The 16,070-nt window shown below is 40.3% G+C and overlaps 2 protein-coding genes across 3 annotated transcripts; one reads left to right on the forward strand and one right to left on the reverse strand.

The window, feature by feature from the left end:
* The first annotated feature begins 479 nt into the window (after positions 1-479).
* Positions 480-11,413, forward strand: inpp5f (inositol polyphosphate-5-phosphatase F). Of its 2 annotated transcripts, none has more exons than XM_077728920.1 (20): positions 480-922; positions 1,956-2,036; positions 2,442-2,578; positions 3,071-3,199; positions 3,349-3,534; positions 3,610-3,666; positions 4,414-4,612; positions 4,776-4,955; positions 5,245-5,312; positions 5,435-5,559; positions 5,645-5,722; positions 5,826-5,946; positions 6,111-6,239; positions 6,354-6,471; positions 6,543-6,741; positions 6,802-6,873; positions 6,955-7,028; positions 7,199-7,327; positions 7,497-7,584; positions 7,750-11,413. In XM_077728920.1, the coding sequence occupies exons 1-20, from the start codon at positions 826-828 to the stop codon at positions 8,888-8,890; spliced, it is 3,408 nt and encodes a 1,135-aa protein (XP_077585046.1). In that variant the 5' UTR covers positions 480-825; the 3' UTR covers positions 8,891-11,413. The 2 variants fall into 2 exon arrangements, with proteins under 2 accessions (XP_077585046.1, XP_077585048.1); XM_077728922.1 differs by having other exon boundaries at positions 3,367-3,534.
* Positions 11,414-11,453: 40 nt separating this feature from the next.
* mcmbp (minichromosome maintenance complex binding protein) lies at positions 11,454-16,049 on the reverse strand. The gene is made up of 16 exons (XM_077728925.1): positions 15,827-16,049; positions 15,607-15,698; positions 15,388-15,528; positions 15,277-15,318; positions 15,115-15,202; positions 14,900-15,040; positions 14,605-14,723; positions 14,308-14,405; positions 14,069-14,235; positions 13,685-13,808; positions 13,491-13,608; positions 12,970-13,135; positions 12,757-12,890; positions 12,059-12,226; positions 11,868-11,956; positions 11,454-11,762 (listed from the first exon to the last, which is right to left on the reverse strand). The coding sequence occupies exons 1-16, from the start codon at positions 15,879-15,881 to the stop codon at positions 11,636-11,638; spliced, it is 1,869 nt and encodes a 622-aa protein (XP_077585051.1). The 5' UTR covers positions 15,882-16,049; the 3' UTR covers positions 11,454-11,635.
* Positions 16,050-16,070: the final 21 nt, after the last annotated feature.

Genomic DNA, 16,070 nt, shown 5'->3' on the forward strand with positions numbered 1-16,070 from the left:
AATGATCCACACTTTATTTTGTGTTTCAGATCGTAGTGCAGGGAAAAAAAACTAAAAGCAGAAGCACCTATTCAACAATTCAACATGTATGATATTTTCTATATGCAATACATATAAATACAATAAATATATTTTTTTATATAATTGATGAAGTAATTCAAATTTAAATGGTATTTTCTAGCTGTATCATAGGCTTAATATATCTGCCTTCTGATTGAAAATGAAAGTTGAATATCTCTACTCTTGAAATATTGTTCCATTTAAGAGTTTCTAATACTACTAAGATAACCAAATAATTGTTGTGCCTTCTTTAGATGGTTTACGGTATTTCCTCAAAGGACGCTTCTGATCTTTAATAAATATTTGCAAATGGCACAAAATATAGGTATAATCAGACCCAAATTGAACGTATTAGAGCACAAAGAACTTTGCACTCCCAGTAAAAAAACATAACAGGTGACCTGTCTCACACGCTACCTGCTTTCTCATGTTGACGACAGGTCACGTGTCTTTGTTTGGAGCAGGAAGCTGCTACCTCTTGGATGGCTTCCGCAGCGGCTTCCCGAGGCATGCCACCATTCACTCTTGCCTTCTTTTTCATCCAAGGGTGACCGATCGCAAATATGCACACGAGTGAATCAAAACCATCGGACAAGAATCCAGCTGCTGTTAGCGTGTAGCTTTAACACAGCAGCCGGCTTGGATCGAGCTAAACGGGGCTAGCAATTCGCGGTCTGGCTCACTACTGGCTGTCATCCTGCCAGAGTTGACACTTTGTACATCCACAAGCCTTGTGGCGTATTTTATCGATCAAATAAGGAGAAAATGGAGCTGTTCCAAGCTAAAGATGACTATATTCTACAGAATGGCGATCGGGCTCTTTGGTGTAGCCGTAAAGACGGGAGCATGACAGTCAAGCCTGGTATGTAACATTCCTACTCGGTCTTTTCCTTGAACGAGCAATACTCGTTTTCTTGTTGAATCAAAAGCTTATTTATTAAACCGATGACACCATCGTCACAATAAAATGATACTTTTGTGGAAATAACACTTGGTGATTTGGTTAACTTTATTAACAACTCGCCTTTTATCAAAGATGTGTTGTAATTCATGTTTTTTTTATGTACTCAAAGACAGGTTAGTGAATTATCATGAGTTATTAAAATGGACCATGTCGGCTAAAACGAGACTTTCGAGTTCTTAATTACACTTTGTAGCTTTAGCAGATGTCTTTACTAAATGGATGTTTTTGGGGAACATTAAACCAATATGTTCATTTGTGTAATATGAAAGCATAGAGTATTTTTGGGGGCTGAAAATTAAAGATCTAATGTATTGACAGTAGCTTTCCAGACTGGATGCTGATACTTGAGGTTCTACGGTTGTGTAGCCATCCTGAACAGGTTTACAGTTGCACCACTGTTTCATAATTTAATTGGAAGAGTTTCTTTCTCGACTACTATCCACTCTTGTTAGCACAGGAAAGTATTTCCTTAAAAAACAGTACAGTTGGGCTTGTTTTTTTTTCTTCCCTCAATTCAGTTAACATGTCTTTAGTCGTATTAGTCATGTTATAATATTTTCAAACCAAAATAAAATTGCTTCCTTTACCACACCCCTCCTTGTTTACAATTTTAATCCTGTATGATGATGTTGAATCCATCACAGTTTGTTCTTTGACTCACTCTAACTACAGCATGGCATATGATGTCATGCCTGGGCCTCATGCAATCCAATATGTCTGTATTATGAAAGAATAATGTTTCTTTTTTGTTATGAGTGTTATTCTATGTCACTTTCTGGATGTGAAATGCGATCTTGCTAGTCGCGATGAATAAGATTACCTTTGTAAATTGTTGTTCCTTGGCATTCACAGTAAAATAACCATGAACATTCCTATGCTTTCTTTGTTATAGGCTTAAACACACATGATTGAATAAATAATTTTCTTTCAGCAACTGACCTTCTCCTGGCTTGGAACCCAGTTTGTCTGGGCCTTGTGGACGGTATCATTGGAAAGATACGGCTTCACACAGGTAAAACTTTTTCTTAAAAACCCTAACCCCAAGTGTGAAAATTAGTGCAAATGTACTTCTAAATTACATGTAGTGATGAAGGGGAGTGATGTCATAATTCAATTGATGTTTTTTTTTCTCTCCATGCTTTTGCTGTGGGAAACAGAAAGCACAAGTTATTTTCTCCCAACACAAATCTAATTGTATTATTGTCACTAGCATGGGAATAACGTGCTGTTGTCATGCTGTTTAATTCAATATCTATTCACCAGATGTCTTATACCACTGTACTGTAATTAATTAATAGCTGCTTGGAGGCGAGTTCTTGACACATTTTTTTAGAATGTGAGGAATTCTGCCCCCGTGATGCCGTCTCTCTCTCTTTCTCTATGTACCCACGTTCTCTTCTTCTGCTTCTCTCACCAGATCTTCCTCTCGGCCTTGTATTAATCCGCCAGAAAGCCCTTGTTGGCCATTTGCCAGGCAATCACAAGGTCTATAAGATCATAAAGATCGCCGTCATTCCTCTGTCTGATGAAGAGCCACAGGAGCTGGAACTGGAGGTGTGCATCCTAAATATGTAACAAGACACATGACAGAGTGTATACTTGAACCGTATTGAGGGTTGCCTAAAATATCATTATGAATTCAGCCTGCAAGTCAAAATGGCTCTATGAGCTACTGCTATATTTTTGTAGCTTTTTGAGAAAGCCCCCACATCAAGACTGAAAAGATTGCATATAATCTGAAAGAAAAAAAAACATGACTAAAATTCAGTCTTGCAGGGAAGCTTCATGGATGGTGAGTCACAATATTTTCAAGTGAGTAAAAATTGGCAGTAAAAATGTTTTCCTGAATAGAGTTCTTAGATTCCACCCTATTGTACATTGTGCTGCAGAGTAATAGGCCCAACCCCTTCCCTGTACTCTGTCAAGAATTTCCATTCCTCCATGTAGCTTTAGGGTGTTTATACCAATTTTATTTTATAAGATAGGAAAGTGGATGACACTTTGCACATATTATGAACACTAAACTGACAAACTCCTCCTTTTCAGCTCTGCAAAAAGCATCATTTTGGAATTGACAAATCGGACAAACTTGTTCAGTCTCCTGACGAGTCCAAGTTTTTGATGAAAACCTTAAGCCACATCAAATCCAATGTAGCTGTTCCCATTAAGAAAAAGGTAGGTTCTGTTCATTTCCCCACCCGCTTCATTCTTATTCTTCTCTACCAATTCAACACTTTTTCTGCCAACCCACTTGCTGACCTGCCTACGTACCTGCCTGCCTACCCATCTACCTACCTTTCCCCACCTACCCTTGCCCAATGTAGTATTCCCCTGCCTTCCAGGTAAAGGAAAACAAAGAAAAAGAACGTCTGGAGAAGCGGCTGCTTGACGAACTTTACAAAATATTCATGGATTCGGACTCCTTCTATTACAGTCCCACTTATGACTTGACAAACACTGTGCAGCGCCAAGGACACTTGGATAAATCCAATATACCACTTTGGAAACAGGTTTGCATGGAAACAAAACTAAACATGAGAATGTATCAAATGATGACAAAGACTGTTTATTTTTTTATGTCAAAGGTGGATGACCGCTTTTTCTGGAACAAACACATGATTCAAGATCTTATTGACCTAAAGGTAATCCCTCCCCCAGATCCATTTTAATTGTAGTGTATCCCAAGACTGGACCAGAATTACTGTCTACATATTGTGTAGTCATGAGCAAGCACTTAGTCATAGCATGATATGAATCAGAATTCCTTCACTGCCAATGGGAAAGAAGCACAACTAAGTAGAAAGTGGAAACAAAAAACAACAAGTCTGACGTAAGAGCTGCCTCTCCCATGTGGAGTTACCAGGAGTCACACCCATTGTATTGTTTCATTCTATTTCCCAAGTCGTCGTGTTCAGTAAAAAAAAAAAAAAAATACTGGTGAACAAACTGCATAGCAACAGTGTACAGTCTTCCGGCAGGGTGTACTTGTGACTCACTGATATTATTTTTGGAGAGCACAGTCACAATTTGTGATAACATGAATTGCTGCAAGCTTGTCAATGCAAATACCATTCAAGCAGTTTGTGGTTATTATTTCTTTTTAATTTTTTAGTCTGCTTACATAGTACAAATGACCCGCCATGTTGGAAATGTACTATTTCTACTGTATAGTACTATAACCAAAAACAATGATGTCCCATAAGAGTCCAAAAGAGGTAATCAGTTTGCTGTGGACCAATCTAATTTGCATGCACATTAATTTTTACTCCAAATGTATCTTTGTTAACTTGTATAGTAGTATCTCTTCAATGATTTGGTCTTAGTGACAGATCTTAATGAAAATGATCAAGATATTGGTCTTTAAAAAACTCTGTTTTTTGTTATGGCAGACAGATGAGGTGGACTTTTGGGTCATACCAATCATTCAAGGCTTTGTCCAAGTTGAGGAACTTGTCGTAAATTACAACGAGACATCCGATGAGGATCGGAGCAGTCCCGAGACTCCGCCACAAGAGTTGACCTGCGTTGATGACATCCACCCCCGCTTCACTGTTGCACTCATTTCCAGACGTAGCCGGCATCGAGCAGGTACCCCTTAACTGTATTTCTGAGAGAGAAAAAAAACACCACTTGACCACTATACTACCTCAGGTTTCTGTCCGAAATGAAAACCATTATAAAATGCCGTATTCCTACACTTGGGTATGAAACATTCTTTTAATAAGTCTTCATCCATTGGCTTTGCCCAAAGGGATGCGGTACAAGCGCAGAGGAGTGGATACAGATGGCCATGTGGCTAACTATGTGGAGACTGAGCAGTTGATCCACGTGCACAGCCACACTCTGTCCTTTGTGCAGACTCGTGGCTCTGTGCCTGTCTTCTGGAGCCAGGCAGGATACCGCTACAATCCCCGACCACGCTTGGAAAAAGGTCAGTGGAACAACATCATCTTGCATGCTTTCAGGCCATGGAAATCAATTCAAGGCGTAATGGCAGTTATCATATTTGTGGTTATTTTTTTATGACATTTAATTCAGTCTAGATATGCTCATTTACCCACTTTTCATAGTAATTTGCAGCATGAAATAAAGAGAATATCCTTCATTTGAGGCAACAACTTTGGTAAAATTAATGACACAATGTAACATAAACTATTTCCAGTAACTAGAAATGAACCCTTTAGAGGTCACCATAACATTGAGTGTTTCTGGTCTTTTAGAAGAGAAGGAGACCATGTCCTACTTTGCTGCCCACTTTGAAGAGCAGCTTAAACTCTATAAAAAAGAGGTAGGGGCACTTTTCATTTTAAAATGACATTACCAAATGTACTTTGTGCTACTTAATATGTGATCTAATGGAATATTTAGCTCGATTAATCATGCATATTCTTGTCATTTGATTAACTCCAGGTCATCATCAATTTGGTTGACCAAAGTGGAAGAGAGAAGTTGATTGGGGATGCATATCTAAAGCAAGTGCTTCTTTTCAACAACCCAAATCTCACCTATGTGTCATTTGACTTCCATGAGCACTGGTAGGTTTAATAGTATTGAAGTTTTGATATATGTGCAGCTCTATTTCATTTAATTAATAACATAAGTGCATTTTTCCCCTTTTAGTCGAGGGATGAAATTTGAAAATGTGCAAATACTGACAGATGCCATCTTTGAAATCATCACTGACATGAAATGGGCCTGGTGAGTGCCACTTGTTATTGTATTTTTTTGACATTGCAAAAAATACAAATGATCATAGAATTACTATCTGGTTTATAATAACCACAATATTGCATCTTGATAGGGTGGACCAAGATGGAGTCATTTGCAAACAAGAGGGAATCTTTCGGGTCAACTGCATGGATTGTTTAGACAGGACCAATGTAGTCCAAGCTGCAATTGCTCGTGTGGTTATGGAACAACAGGTAAATTCTGAAAAAAAATGTATTCTTTCACCCCAAATCTATTTAGCAGTTCTTACAATGAAGCTCTTAATGAGATAGCCTGCCTGGTCTTTTAGCAATGTTTTTTTTTTTAGAAAACTCTTGCAATAAAACATCCTATAAATTCTAATATCCATTTCTCGCAGCTGAAAAAGTTAGGTGTGATGCCTCCAGAGCAGCCCCTACCTCACAAATGTTATAGGATTTATCAGATCATGTGGGCCAACAATGGTGACACCATTAGCAGACAGTATGCTGGCACAGCAGCACTTAAGGTATTACTTGGACACTATTACTTACTTACCCCCACCATCCCATTGAGTGCAGAGTAAATTGATGCTAGATGACTATTCTAGGATGTGCTAAATATATCCTTGTTTTGTGTTTAGGGAGATTTTACCAGGACGGGTGAGAGGAAACTAGCTGGTGTGATGAAAGATGGCGTCAACTCAGCCAATCGTTACTATCTCAACCGCTTCAGAGATGCTTATAGACAAGCAGTAATTGGTATAGAAAGACAAATATCTTATGGAATATAGGAAAGAATTGATTACAATGTGCTTTCTATTTCTTTGCAGACCTCATGATGGGTCATCCAGTGACTGAAGACCTTTACTCAATTTTTAGTAAAGAGAAAGAGCATGAAGAGAAAGAACAGGAGAGCCAAAGAGGAGCCCAGGAGCAAGTCAGCCTGCTATTGCAGACGTATATGCAGCTTCTCCTGCCCGATGATGAAAGATTTCATGGCGGTTGGGCTCTTATCAACTGTGACATGAGGTTTGTGGTGCATCTTATTCACGTTGAAACTTTCAGACTGACTATAAATCTTCTTTTCAGCCTTATAGATGCTACAAATAAAGATGTCGATGTGCTCCTGCTTCTGTCCGACAAGGCCTACTACATAGCTTAGTAAGTCCAACTCCCATTTTGCAACCCTTTTTAAGTGGAATCTGTTCCTATGAATCATCCTCACTTTGCGTTCATCCACAGTTATGATGAAGAGGCGGATAAAGTCAACCAATACCAGCGCCTCAATTTAGAGGGTTTGGAAAAAATCGAAATTGGTAAGCATTCTGTTTCAGTCAAAGGAGAAGTGACCTCTAATGAGTCATTCAACACTTCCTAAAAGTGTTTCTCACACATTCATCAAAGACCTGTAGAATATGATTCATTCAAGGGAAAACTATATGTACCTCAAATATGGAAGTTGTCAATGTGGGTCTTCTTTTTGCAGGTCCTGAACCGACACTTTTTGGCAAGCCAAAGTTTTGCTGTATGCGCCTGCATTACCGGAATGAAGAGTCAAGCGGTTACTTTCACACCCTGCGAGCCGCCACTCGAAATCCTGAGGATGATGGAAAAGGTTGCATAAACACCTTATGATTTATCTACTGTTCAATTAAAATAGCATATATATTATAACATTTTCGGACGATTTATTTATTGTTGTTTTTAAACAATCTGCTGTGCTTATAACACTGTGATTGCATCTCTAGGGATTGATTAAAGGATTTTCCTATTTGATGTTTTAGACACGCTGCAATGCATTGCTGAGATGCTCCGCATTACAAAAGAGGCCAGGGGGCTGGACCTTCTGGTGGTTGAGAAGAAGCTAGAGAGGTCAGTATATAAGCACTAGTCAGTTCTGATGTGGAAATGCTTGATACATAAGACAGACATAGTTCATGGCCAAGAATCAATCTAAAATCAATTGCCCAATATGATTGCATAGTCTGAGTATATTCTAAAATCAACTGTCCCTTCCTTTGTGATTCTCTACTTTAGGCGACAAAGCAGACCTCATGAAGATATAATGGGGATCCAGAACAAAACTGGTGAGCAGACACAGGGTAGCTCTGGTCTGGCTCAAGGCAAGAGTTTCCTTCTCAACAAGTTCTCCTCTCTAAATCAGAAAGTAAAACAGACCAAAACAAGCGTGAACATCAGCACCTTCAAACCCCTGGGAAAACTTGGAAACTTTTCAAAGCCTGAAGTCAAGGTCAATTTTCTCAAGCCAACTATGCATGTTAACCTGTGGAAATCAGATAGCAGCTTGGAGACATCAGATGGTAATGCTGGCGGTGCTGGCACCTTAAAAGATATCAATGATGGAAATTTCGATATTTCTGATGACTCTGACTCCTATAATTCTGATCCGGAGCATGTGTGCTTTGAGAACGTGGACTATGTGTTGCCCAGCTGTGGTATTGTAGCATCCAACCCAAGACTGGGCAGTCGCTCGCAATCCGTGGGCAGCGCCGAGGTAACCCTTCCTTCTGTTATCCGAGTAAGTGGATGCGAAGGTCAGCAGGTGAGCCCTTCTCAGGTCTGCGAAGAAAACTCCCCTGGAACCGCCTCAGTGGCCGAAGAAGCTATTCTGATTGACTTTGACACTCCCATCGACGCCTACTGCCACCAGTTTGTCCAGGACGCAGAGACCAAACCAGTGGAAGTGTTGGGAGAACGACCACCTGCAAACAAGCCCGTTGTACCCGATTTGAATAAAAGTCCAGCAGAGCCAAAGCGGCTAAGCACAAATCCAGAGCAGGAGCAGGAGGAGACCAACCTCCCCAGGCCATCCCAGCTGGACGTCCAAACTACCTCCGCTTCTAACCTCCTCAACATCCATAGGCCCAACTCTGCCGTTTCGGGTGGCTCTCAGAGGAGTTTGGGCTCACAGATGGGGGGTAGCCTCGGCCCCTCGCCCGCCGACAGTAACGGCAGCCGGGTGGTGTCCCCGTTTGCCAAGATCAAGAGTTCCATGGTCCAGGTGGCTAGCCTGACCCAGGCGGGGCTCACTCAGGGTCTCAGCTTTGCGGTGGCGAAGGTGCAAAAGAGCCCAGATCCAGATACGGTCAATGAGGCTCAGGAGAATGAGTTGAAGGCAATGTTTACACAGTGCCAGACCAGGATCATCCAGATCTAGTGCTTTTGGAGGACATCTTCAGTAGCAAAGGCTTCAAGTAAGCCTTCACTCCTTGCCCAACATGTGCCCTCCGTTACACCCTTTTGGTCCATGTAGCCAGTGTTGTATAGACCCGAAAACGTGGCCCTGAATGTTTTGTTTACATGCACCCAAGAACATGCCGCTTTTCTTTATAAAAGGAATATTTTGCAATCTCCCAATTCAGGTCTTGGTCACTCTTATCCATTGCCCCAACTGTCATCACTATATTATCTTGGGATATCTTTTGTAATGTGCAATTCAGTATTTGAACTTATTCACAGCGGTAGACATTAAATCCATTTTATGTGCATGCCTGGCATTGAATGATCATGTGCCATTGGTAGTCATAGACATCCAATTTATTTGGACTGTCCAAATGGTTTGAACATCTCTCACTGTGAATGGCAGAAAATGAATGAGTCATTTGTAATTTGGGATCCTCGCATTTGATTGGCTAAATTGGTCAACTGTCTGCATAGATACTGTTGCTGGTCCAGAAATGAGCATCTAATAGGTTTCTTTATAGGGTTAAAATCAATTTTAAGGCTCAGACCTTATCAAATTTAAACGGTTGACCACTTTTAGTGCATGTTAACATCAATTCATTTTAATTGACCGCTACCATAATGATGTTAGAGAAAATATGGAGTTATTAGGGCTGTTAGTGTTTGTACTAAGGTGGAGAACATTGCATTATTTGGCAAAAGGGGGGTTGGTAGTACTATTTGGGTGGAAAATGTGTTAAAACATGTTCATTTGTTCTCTTCAACACATTTTACATGCAAAATGGCAGCACTAACAACCTAATGGCCCAAAACTGATGCACCCTACCTTCAAACTAACACCCTGACCCCCAGCAACAATGCAGTTCCATGACCCTCATTACGCTATTAGTCACCATGCTTGCATGACAGGTTGGTGATAATGGCCGACTTTGACCGGGCAGATAATTAATAGCTGCATGATGAAAGACCAACACTGGACTAATAAAACAGTACTACTTACTACACGGTCTGTACATGCCACTTATTGGTTTTTGTGATAGATCATTATACCCTTTAGCCACAGTTATTTTCGTGTCTGACCAAATAACTTAAGTGGATCCAAAATGATGTTTTTGGTGTAAATTATTAACCTTTGTAGAAACAGCCTGAAACTAACAAGACAACAAATTGTACGTACCCGTAGTTAGGTTGTGTAATTTCAATGGTGTCAAGTGTTGCTATAATGTGGTACAAACAGACTACACAAGACCTTAGTAAGAGTATCATGATTCTCAACATGTTTATTTAGGATTTATTTGTATAAATGGCAGGATGGCAGCTAAATGGAGATTAGAAGATGCATACATACTATATATAATATAAATATATATTTTAAAAAGGGTGTATCATGAAAAAGAAGGGTGTCTTTTCATAACCAGTTTGGAAATTGTTCACATTGTAGAGTGTTGTACAGTTTACCAAGACAGCTGAAGTAGCACATTGACATTATATAAATATAAATATGCAAATGCACCAATCGGATGATAAAAAAAAAACACACACTCCCAACATTTAAAGCTTACTTGCCTTAATGGGTATTTCAAGTAGGACTGAAAATCAGGTATTCATAGTAAAATCGACATTTTCCATCCATTCTTACATGTTAACATCTGTGTATATACTGTACTGTGAAAAAGACAATGTTCAGGTTAACTCATGTTGGGAGGTCTTATCAGATGACACGTTGTCCTTATTTTTTTTTGAGGCACATTATTTACTGTAAGAACTGTTTTGTCTTCAAATTGGAAAAATGCCATAACTGATTTCAGAACTTTCAAGAAAACTGCCTATATTTTTCCATCATGGCTATTTGAGAAGAATTTGAGTCTTGACAGACATTTATTTTCAATGCTGGATACTGTAGTACCCTGATCTGCTTTGACATGGAATAATCAGAATAATTGGACCCATGTTGTTGTTTTTTTTCCATGTAAAACCTGCTGTTTTCTTCCAGTTTGCTGACAATGTGCAGTTTGCTTAGTGCGCTTGCTACGATATTTAGAGTGGAGCTGCCAAAAGCATAAAATACTGCTGGGATTTCCATTTAATGCAGTAGTTATATTTAAATGATGCGTTGGGATCATAACACTGGAGCAAGTATAAAAGGGATGCTAATACATAATGTTACAAATAGACTACAATGCTTTGTTTTATTTTAATGGTGATGTTTTTGTTTATTTTGATAAAAGTTCTTTAGCACCCATCTTTTCATTTTCTGCCTTCCAGGTAATCACGACACAAAACGACATAATATAAAGTGGTCTTATAACATTTGTTCAGCACCATGTTTTCCGGTTGTGGTTCCATTCCCTTTATATAAGAAATCTTCCAATGTTGACATTGTATTGTATATTAAAGTCTCCTATTTATTCTCATCCTATTTGGGTGTCACTTGATAGCAAAGTGTATTGTTCACTTGTAAAATATTCCACGGGAATAATAAAAAAATATGATTGAATATGTTGGGTGAGGTTTGTTGTGAAATAAGATCATTGGAATGCCTGGATATTTTTTTTTATTCACTTGGGAGGGGAAAAAATCCATTTGACTTTCTAAAACTATTTACATTCTGAAATATTTTCAACACTGGGAACTGGAGGCATGTGGCAAGAAATAAGAGCTTTTTTTAAGTACAAAAAAATGCCTGATTTTTCATCATCCACATAGCTAACAAGCTTAATTAAGGCTCTTTTCCATTGACACTCTTGTGCTGCTCCATTCTGTAACTACGCTGAATTTCCAAGTGTTTGGCCCTCTGCCATGTATCTCTGGACAGAGACGTGTGTCCCAGGCTCAGAGACAGCAACCTGACAACAGATACATAGAATAAACATTGTGTTGTGATTGTCAGTTTAAAAAAAAACATTAAAAACCACCAACTTATATCATCAAAACAAAACCCAAACACCCACCTTGCCACAACAAGCATTCGATGCAAGTCCTCAGCACTTATACTCTGGGGGTCATCCTTCCTCATCTCTACAAAATCATCTTCGACTGACTGAGGATAGCAGAGAAAGAATTGAAACGCGGGTTTAATTGCCAACTATTTCTCTTGATAGACCTATTTGTCTATTTGTCTTGATTTGTCTTAAGGCCTCACCTTACTGACTTGGTCCGAGATACTGTAGTCCAACTGGCGTGCCACACTCAAATAAAGTCGGAACTTATTGAACTGTGAAGAGTTGTGTGCGTACACGGGGATGCTGCTGAGATATTCTTCTGTGCGATCTGAAGCCACCTGAGGCTGCAGGTGTATCTGACAATCTGACTGCAGTGTCAAAACAAAAAAAAATATGGTAAGCATTTGACACTTGGACACATGCTGGAATGCAGATGTATCTTTGCTCGCATGCCACTACAGAGCATAGTTTGACCCCCTTAGTGAGACCAAGACAAACACAACTGGACCTCTGGCCAACTCTGGAGGTTGTTTACAGTGTGCTGCCCTTCTCTGCAGACTGACGCCTCTTTCTGGACGGTTCCAATGGCACACAGCTGCTGCTATGGCAACATATCAACCCAGCACACAGGAATAGCACACAGCACATTCCTCGCACCGTTGACAACAGCGCGAGATGCGGGCTAAAGCCCCCCTGCCAGAAGGAGTTTCTACGTCTAGCCAATGGCAGTCGAGACAAGCGTGACGCCGGTTGGAAACAACCTCCGGCGTCGGACATGAGACCGTCTCAGGAGAGGCTGACAGAAACTTAACACCTCCCTCCCGCCCGAGCCTGTGCGGGGAGGGGCTCGGTGGTGGCGTGGGCGTAGCGTCAAATCGGCTCGGCGGTGCGTTCTCACCGGCAGCAGCGATCGGCCTTCCGATGCCACCAGCACGTTAATATTGCAAGGGAATTCCATCTGGTGGTAGTTAAAGTCATAATCGACCTTCTGCCATGTGATCACGTTCCCCAAAGCGGTGACGTTGCGTACACCTAAGCGGTACACACATAAAGGGAGGCCGCGTTTAGGGTCACGTGGTGTTTTTTTTTGTCATGGTTTTGCAAGTTTCACCTGTTGTGTCCAGCTGTCCCTGCTCCAGTTGGGTTTCATCAATGAAGAGGGAAGTGTTTTTAGCCAGCTGCAAGGCTCCGCTAACCAGACGGTTGGCGCAGTAGTCCTTCTTTGGCACCAGGCGGGTCTGATTCATGTTGCTGAGGCTCATGCCCAGATAAAATGACTAAGATAGGGGTGAGCAGAAGACGTTTGCAAAAAAAATATATATAAAAAAAAAAGTATCCTTTATGTTAGCAGAAATTATTTTCAAAGTGTATTTTTCTCTCAAAAAAGTGAATGTAAAGTTGTTGTTATTTTTTAACTAGGTCTACAATGTCTGGTGTGTCTGTGGTACTACTGCAACCAAAGACATTTCCCAAATACAGGATGAAGTACTAATCTAATATAAAATGGTGATTATTTGATGACCGATTGTCCTATTTCATCAGCACAAGCGCCAATCTGAACTGTGATGGTAAAAATAATAGTGATGAATGAATGCACAGTGGAATAAAATAAAGGCTGGCTTTTTTACTCACAGATGGAACAAGTTGTTGGATGACCTTGTAAAGGCGTTCAGTGTATGAGGAGATGGTAGGACATCCACTCAAGTTTAGGGTGAACTTTCCTAGCGGGAGCACATCTCGTCTGGCATACCTACAAAAAGACAAAGCCCTGAATCAAATCTGCTTCTCTTTCAGCCAGAGAATCGTGGAGGCATCAAAACACGTACACAGTGGAAACGAGATGCAGGATGAGGTACTCGGCGGCCAGGGAATCTCCCAAAAGCACGTGAGTAAGATATGTAAGGAATTCTTCTCGAACGGATGCCATCTCCGCCAAAGTTGCAGACACAACTAGAACATGGAAAGAGTCGATAAAAGTCAATAAGAATGAGGTTCAAAAGCAGGAAAAAAAATCCAGTTTAAAAATAAAAGTTACTTTCTCTGTTTAAGATTTGGCCTGACTGTGAGGTCACAATTTAAACAGCACCACCCTCAAGAGGTTGAAAAGTGCAGTGTATTTTTTTGGGGGGATATTCAGGCAAATTCAATAGATGTTGAATTTGAAAGGGAAAAAAACTCTCATTTAAGATCACCATAAGGACTTTGCTCACATGATTGGTTGTCTTGCAAGGTGGTACGGGGCAATAGTGGGTTGTTCTGTTCCACTGGTTTGGCGTAGATCATGTGAAGACGAGGAACCAGCGAGGCAGGCGGGTTGTGCACTCTCTTCTCATTTGCTGTCATGTCCGAGTCCAAATCATCCAACAAGGACGTTTCCCTATGTGGATGCACGGTATGACATTCAGATCCCCGCTTTAAGAGTTTCTAACTATTCTGAGTAGTCTCTTACTTGTCTTCTGCTACAGCGCTGGCAGCAGAACTCACTGAGAGAATGCCGTAGACCTCTAATATGTCATTCAGCTTGAAGCTCTCCAGGTCTTCATAGACCTGTAAAATCCACCTTGATACCTTAGGCCAGTTTTCCCAAGAACTGTGCTGTGAGCAATGGTTGGGTGTCTCATGGCAAATTACAATGTAATATTCAGAGGGAAAAATTTAGATTTTGGAATAATTCTGGTAATTCTGGCTAATACTCAAAGATTTCAATCCAAGGGAAATTTAAGATTAAGAGATGGATAAAATGTACCTTGATTAAGCACGAGGGGCCTTTTTCATCCGGTAGAGGAAAGTTCAAGAGGTCAAGATGGGAGACACCCGGAATTGGGTTCGAATTGCCTTCTGTCCCAGACTGTTCAATATGAAGCCCTGCAAGATCAAGTTGTGAAAAGTGTCGATACTTATTTAAATTTTAAGAGCCACATGATAAAACCACAATTTTAAAAACATGCTATAAAAGCAAAGCAGAATGTGGGGCTTCATAAAATGCTTCAGAAATATTTGTATTTATTGCTTATGAGTAATGGACTGCACTATTGTCATACCTGGATGTGGTTCTCTTTGCTTCTGTGGTTGAGCATCCATTCCGTCCATGTCATCGTCTTCATAGCTTCGCTTCTGTCGGTTTGCTACGTATGAGGTGGAAGGTAGAATAACTCTTGATTGATTTTGGTCAGCATAACCGTGTGGCAGAGTTAAGGGAAACTAGGCGGGAGTTGTTTTATAAGCTTTCCCGTCACGGGATGTGATGAGGATATAGTTTTCACCCAAGAGTTTTCTCCAGGAACAGGTACACAGTAGAATGTTTGTCTTTCGGATGCTACGTTGTTTTTGGAATTCAGATCCACCTTAAGAAGAACATTTCAGTTATGGTTTGGAATATCCGTAGTTCACGGCAGGTGTATATTTGTGGTGGACTTACCCCACATTCGGCCACATCTTTGTACTTTCCGCATCTTAACACCTGAGATGGCAAAATAAAAACTGCAATTAAAAATGTGATTTTCACTAGAAAAGATAAATGAGGACTCACTTTAGCTGGTGATGAGGGATCACTTGTTTCATACACTCCCATGTAAAACTCAGGATCAAACATGTCCTGAATTAAACAGCGAAATTTGACCAGGCTGTCCGGTTTAAGGTAGTGTAGTGGGACATCATTCATGGAAGGCACCTTTGAAAATAAATATCAATGAAATACATATTTTTTTGACATACACAAGTTTGCTATCATCAACAATTTCAGTGTTACCCAAGTATGAGCATCTGTCTCTTGTATGTGATCTTTAAAATATTGGATTACTTTTTTCTCCCAGCCGAAATTTGGGTTGTCTTGAGATGCAGCTGAAATATATAAACAAAGCAGTCCATACTGGTGAGAAATGTATCATCAGAAATGACGGACACTTATAATGGCTACACTCATCGCGTGTAACTTTGATTGAAAAGTAAAGTTAACCCAAGGATCTTACCAAACATCTCCTCCACCACAGCCAGTGGGTTGTTAATCCACTCGTGCGTTGCCATTGATAAACTTGGTATATTGTAATTCAGTAAAGTCGATCAATTGAAATTAGCGAGCACGATAGTTGCGTTCACTTGTAATAGGAAGGCAGAAGAAGAAGTCAGCGCGGGAAACTGACGTCATTGGACCAAAGTGAAAGTGCGTTTGTTTTATATTTTCGGATCTACCGGAGAAAAATATAATACATAAAG

This window comes from Stigmatopora nigra, chromosome 12 (assembly GCF_051989575.1).
Source record: "Stigmatopora nigra isolate UIUO_SnigA chromosome 12, RoL_Snig_1.1, whole genome shotgun sequence".
Classification (NCBI taxonomy): domain Eukaryota; kingdom Metazoa; phylum Chordata; class Actinopteri; order Syngnathiformes; family Syngnathidae; genus Stigmatopora; species Stigmatopora nigra.

Bases quoted from the DNA above. Each gene is read 5' to 3' on its own strand.
- inpp5f (XM_077728920.1), top strand. From the start codon at position 826: ATGGAGCTGTTCCAAGCTAAAGATGACTATATTCTACAGAATGGCGAT. The intron at 3,535-3,609 runs GTTTGCATGGAA...TTTATGTCAAAG, and splicing joins ATATACCACTTTGGAAACAG to GTGGATGACCGCTTTTTCTG. The intron at 5,560-5,644 runs GTAGGTTTAATA...TTCCCCTTTTAG, and splicing joins TTTGACTTCCATGAGCACTG to TCGAGGGATGAAATTTGAAA.
- mcmbp (XM_077728925.1), bottom strand. From the start codon at position 15,881: ATGGCAACGCACGAGTGGATTAACAACCCACTGGCTGTGGTGGAGGAG. The intron at 15,041-15,114 runs CTATATCCTCAT...TAACTCTGCCAC, and splicing joins AGAAAACTCTTGGGTGAAAA to ACGGTTATGCTGACCAAAAT. The intron at 13,136-13,490 runs GTGAGTAAAAAA...CCCCTATCTTAG, and splicing joins TCCAACAACTTGTTCCATCT to TCATTTTATCTGGGCATGAG.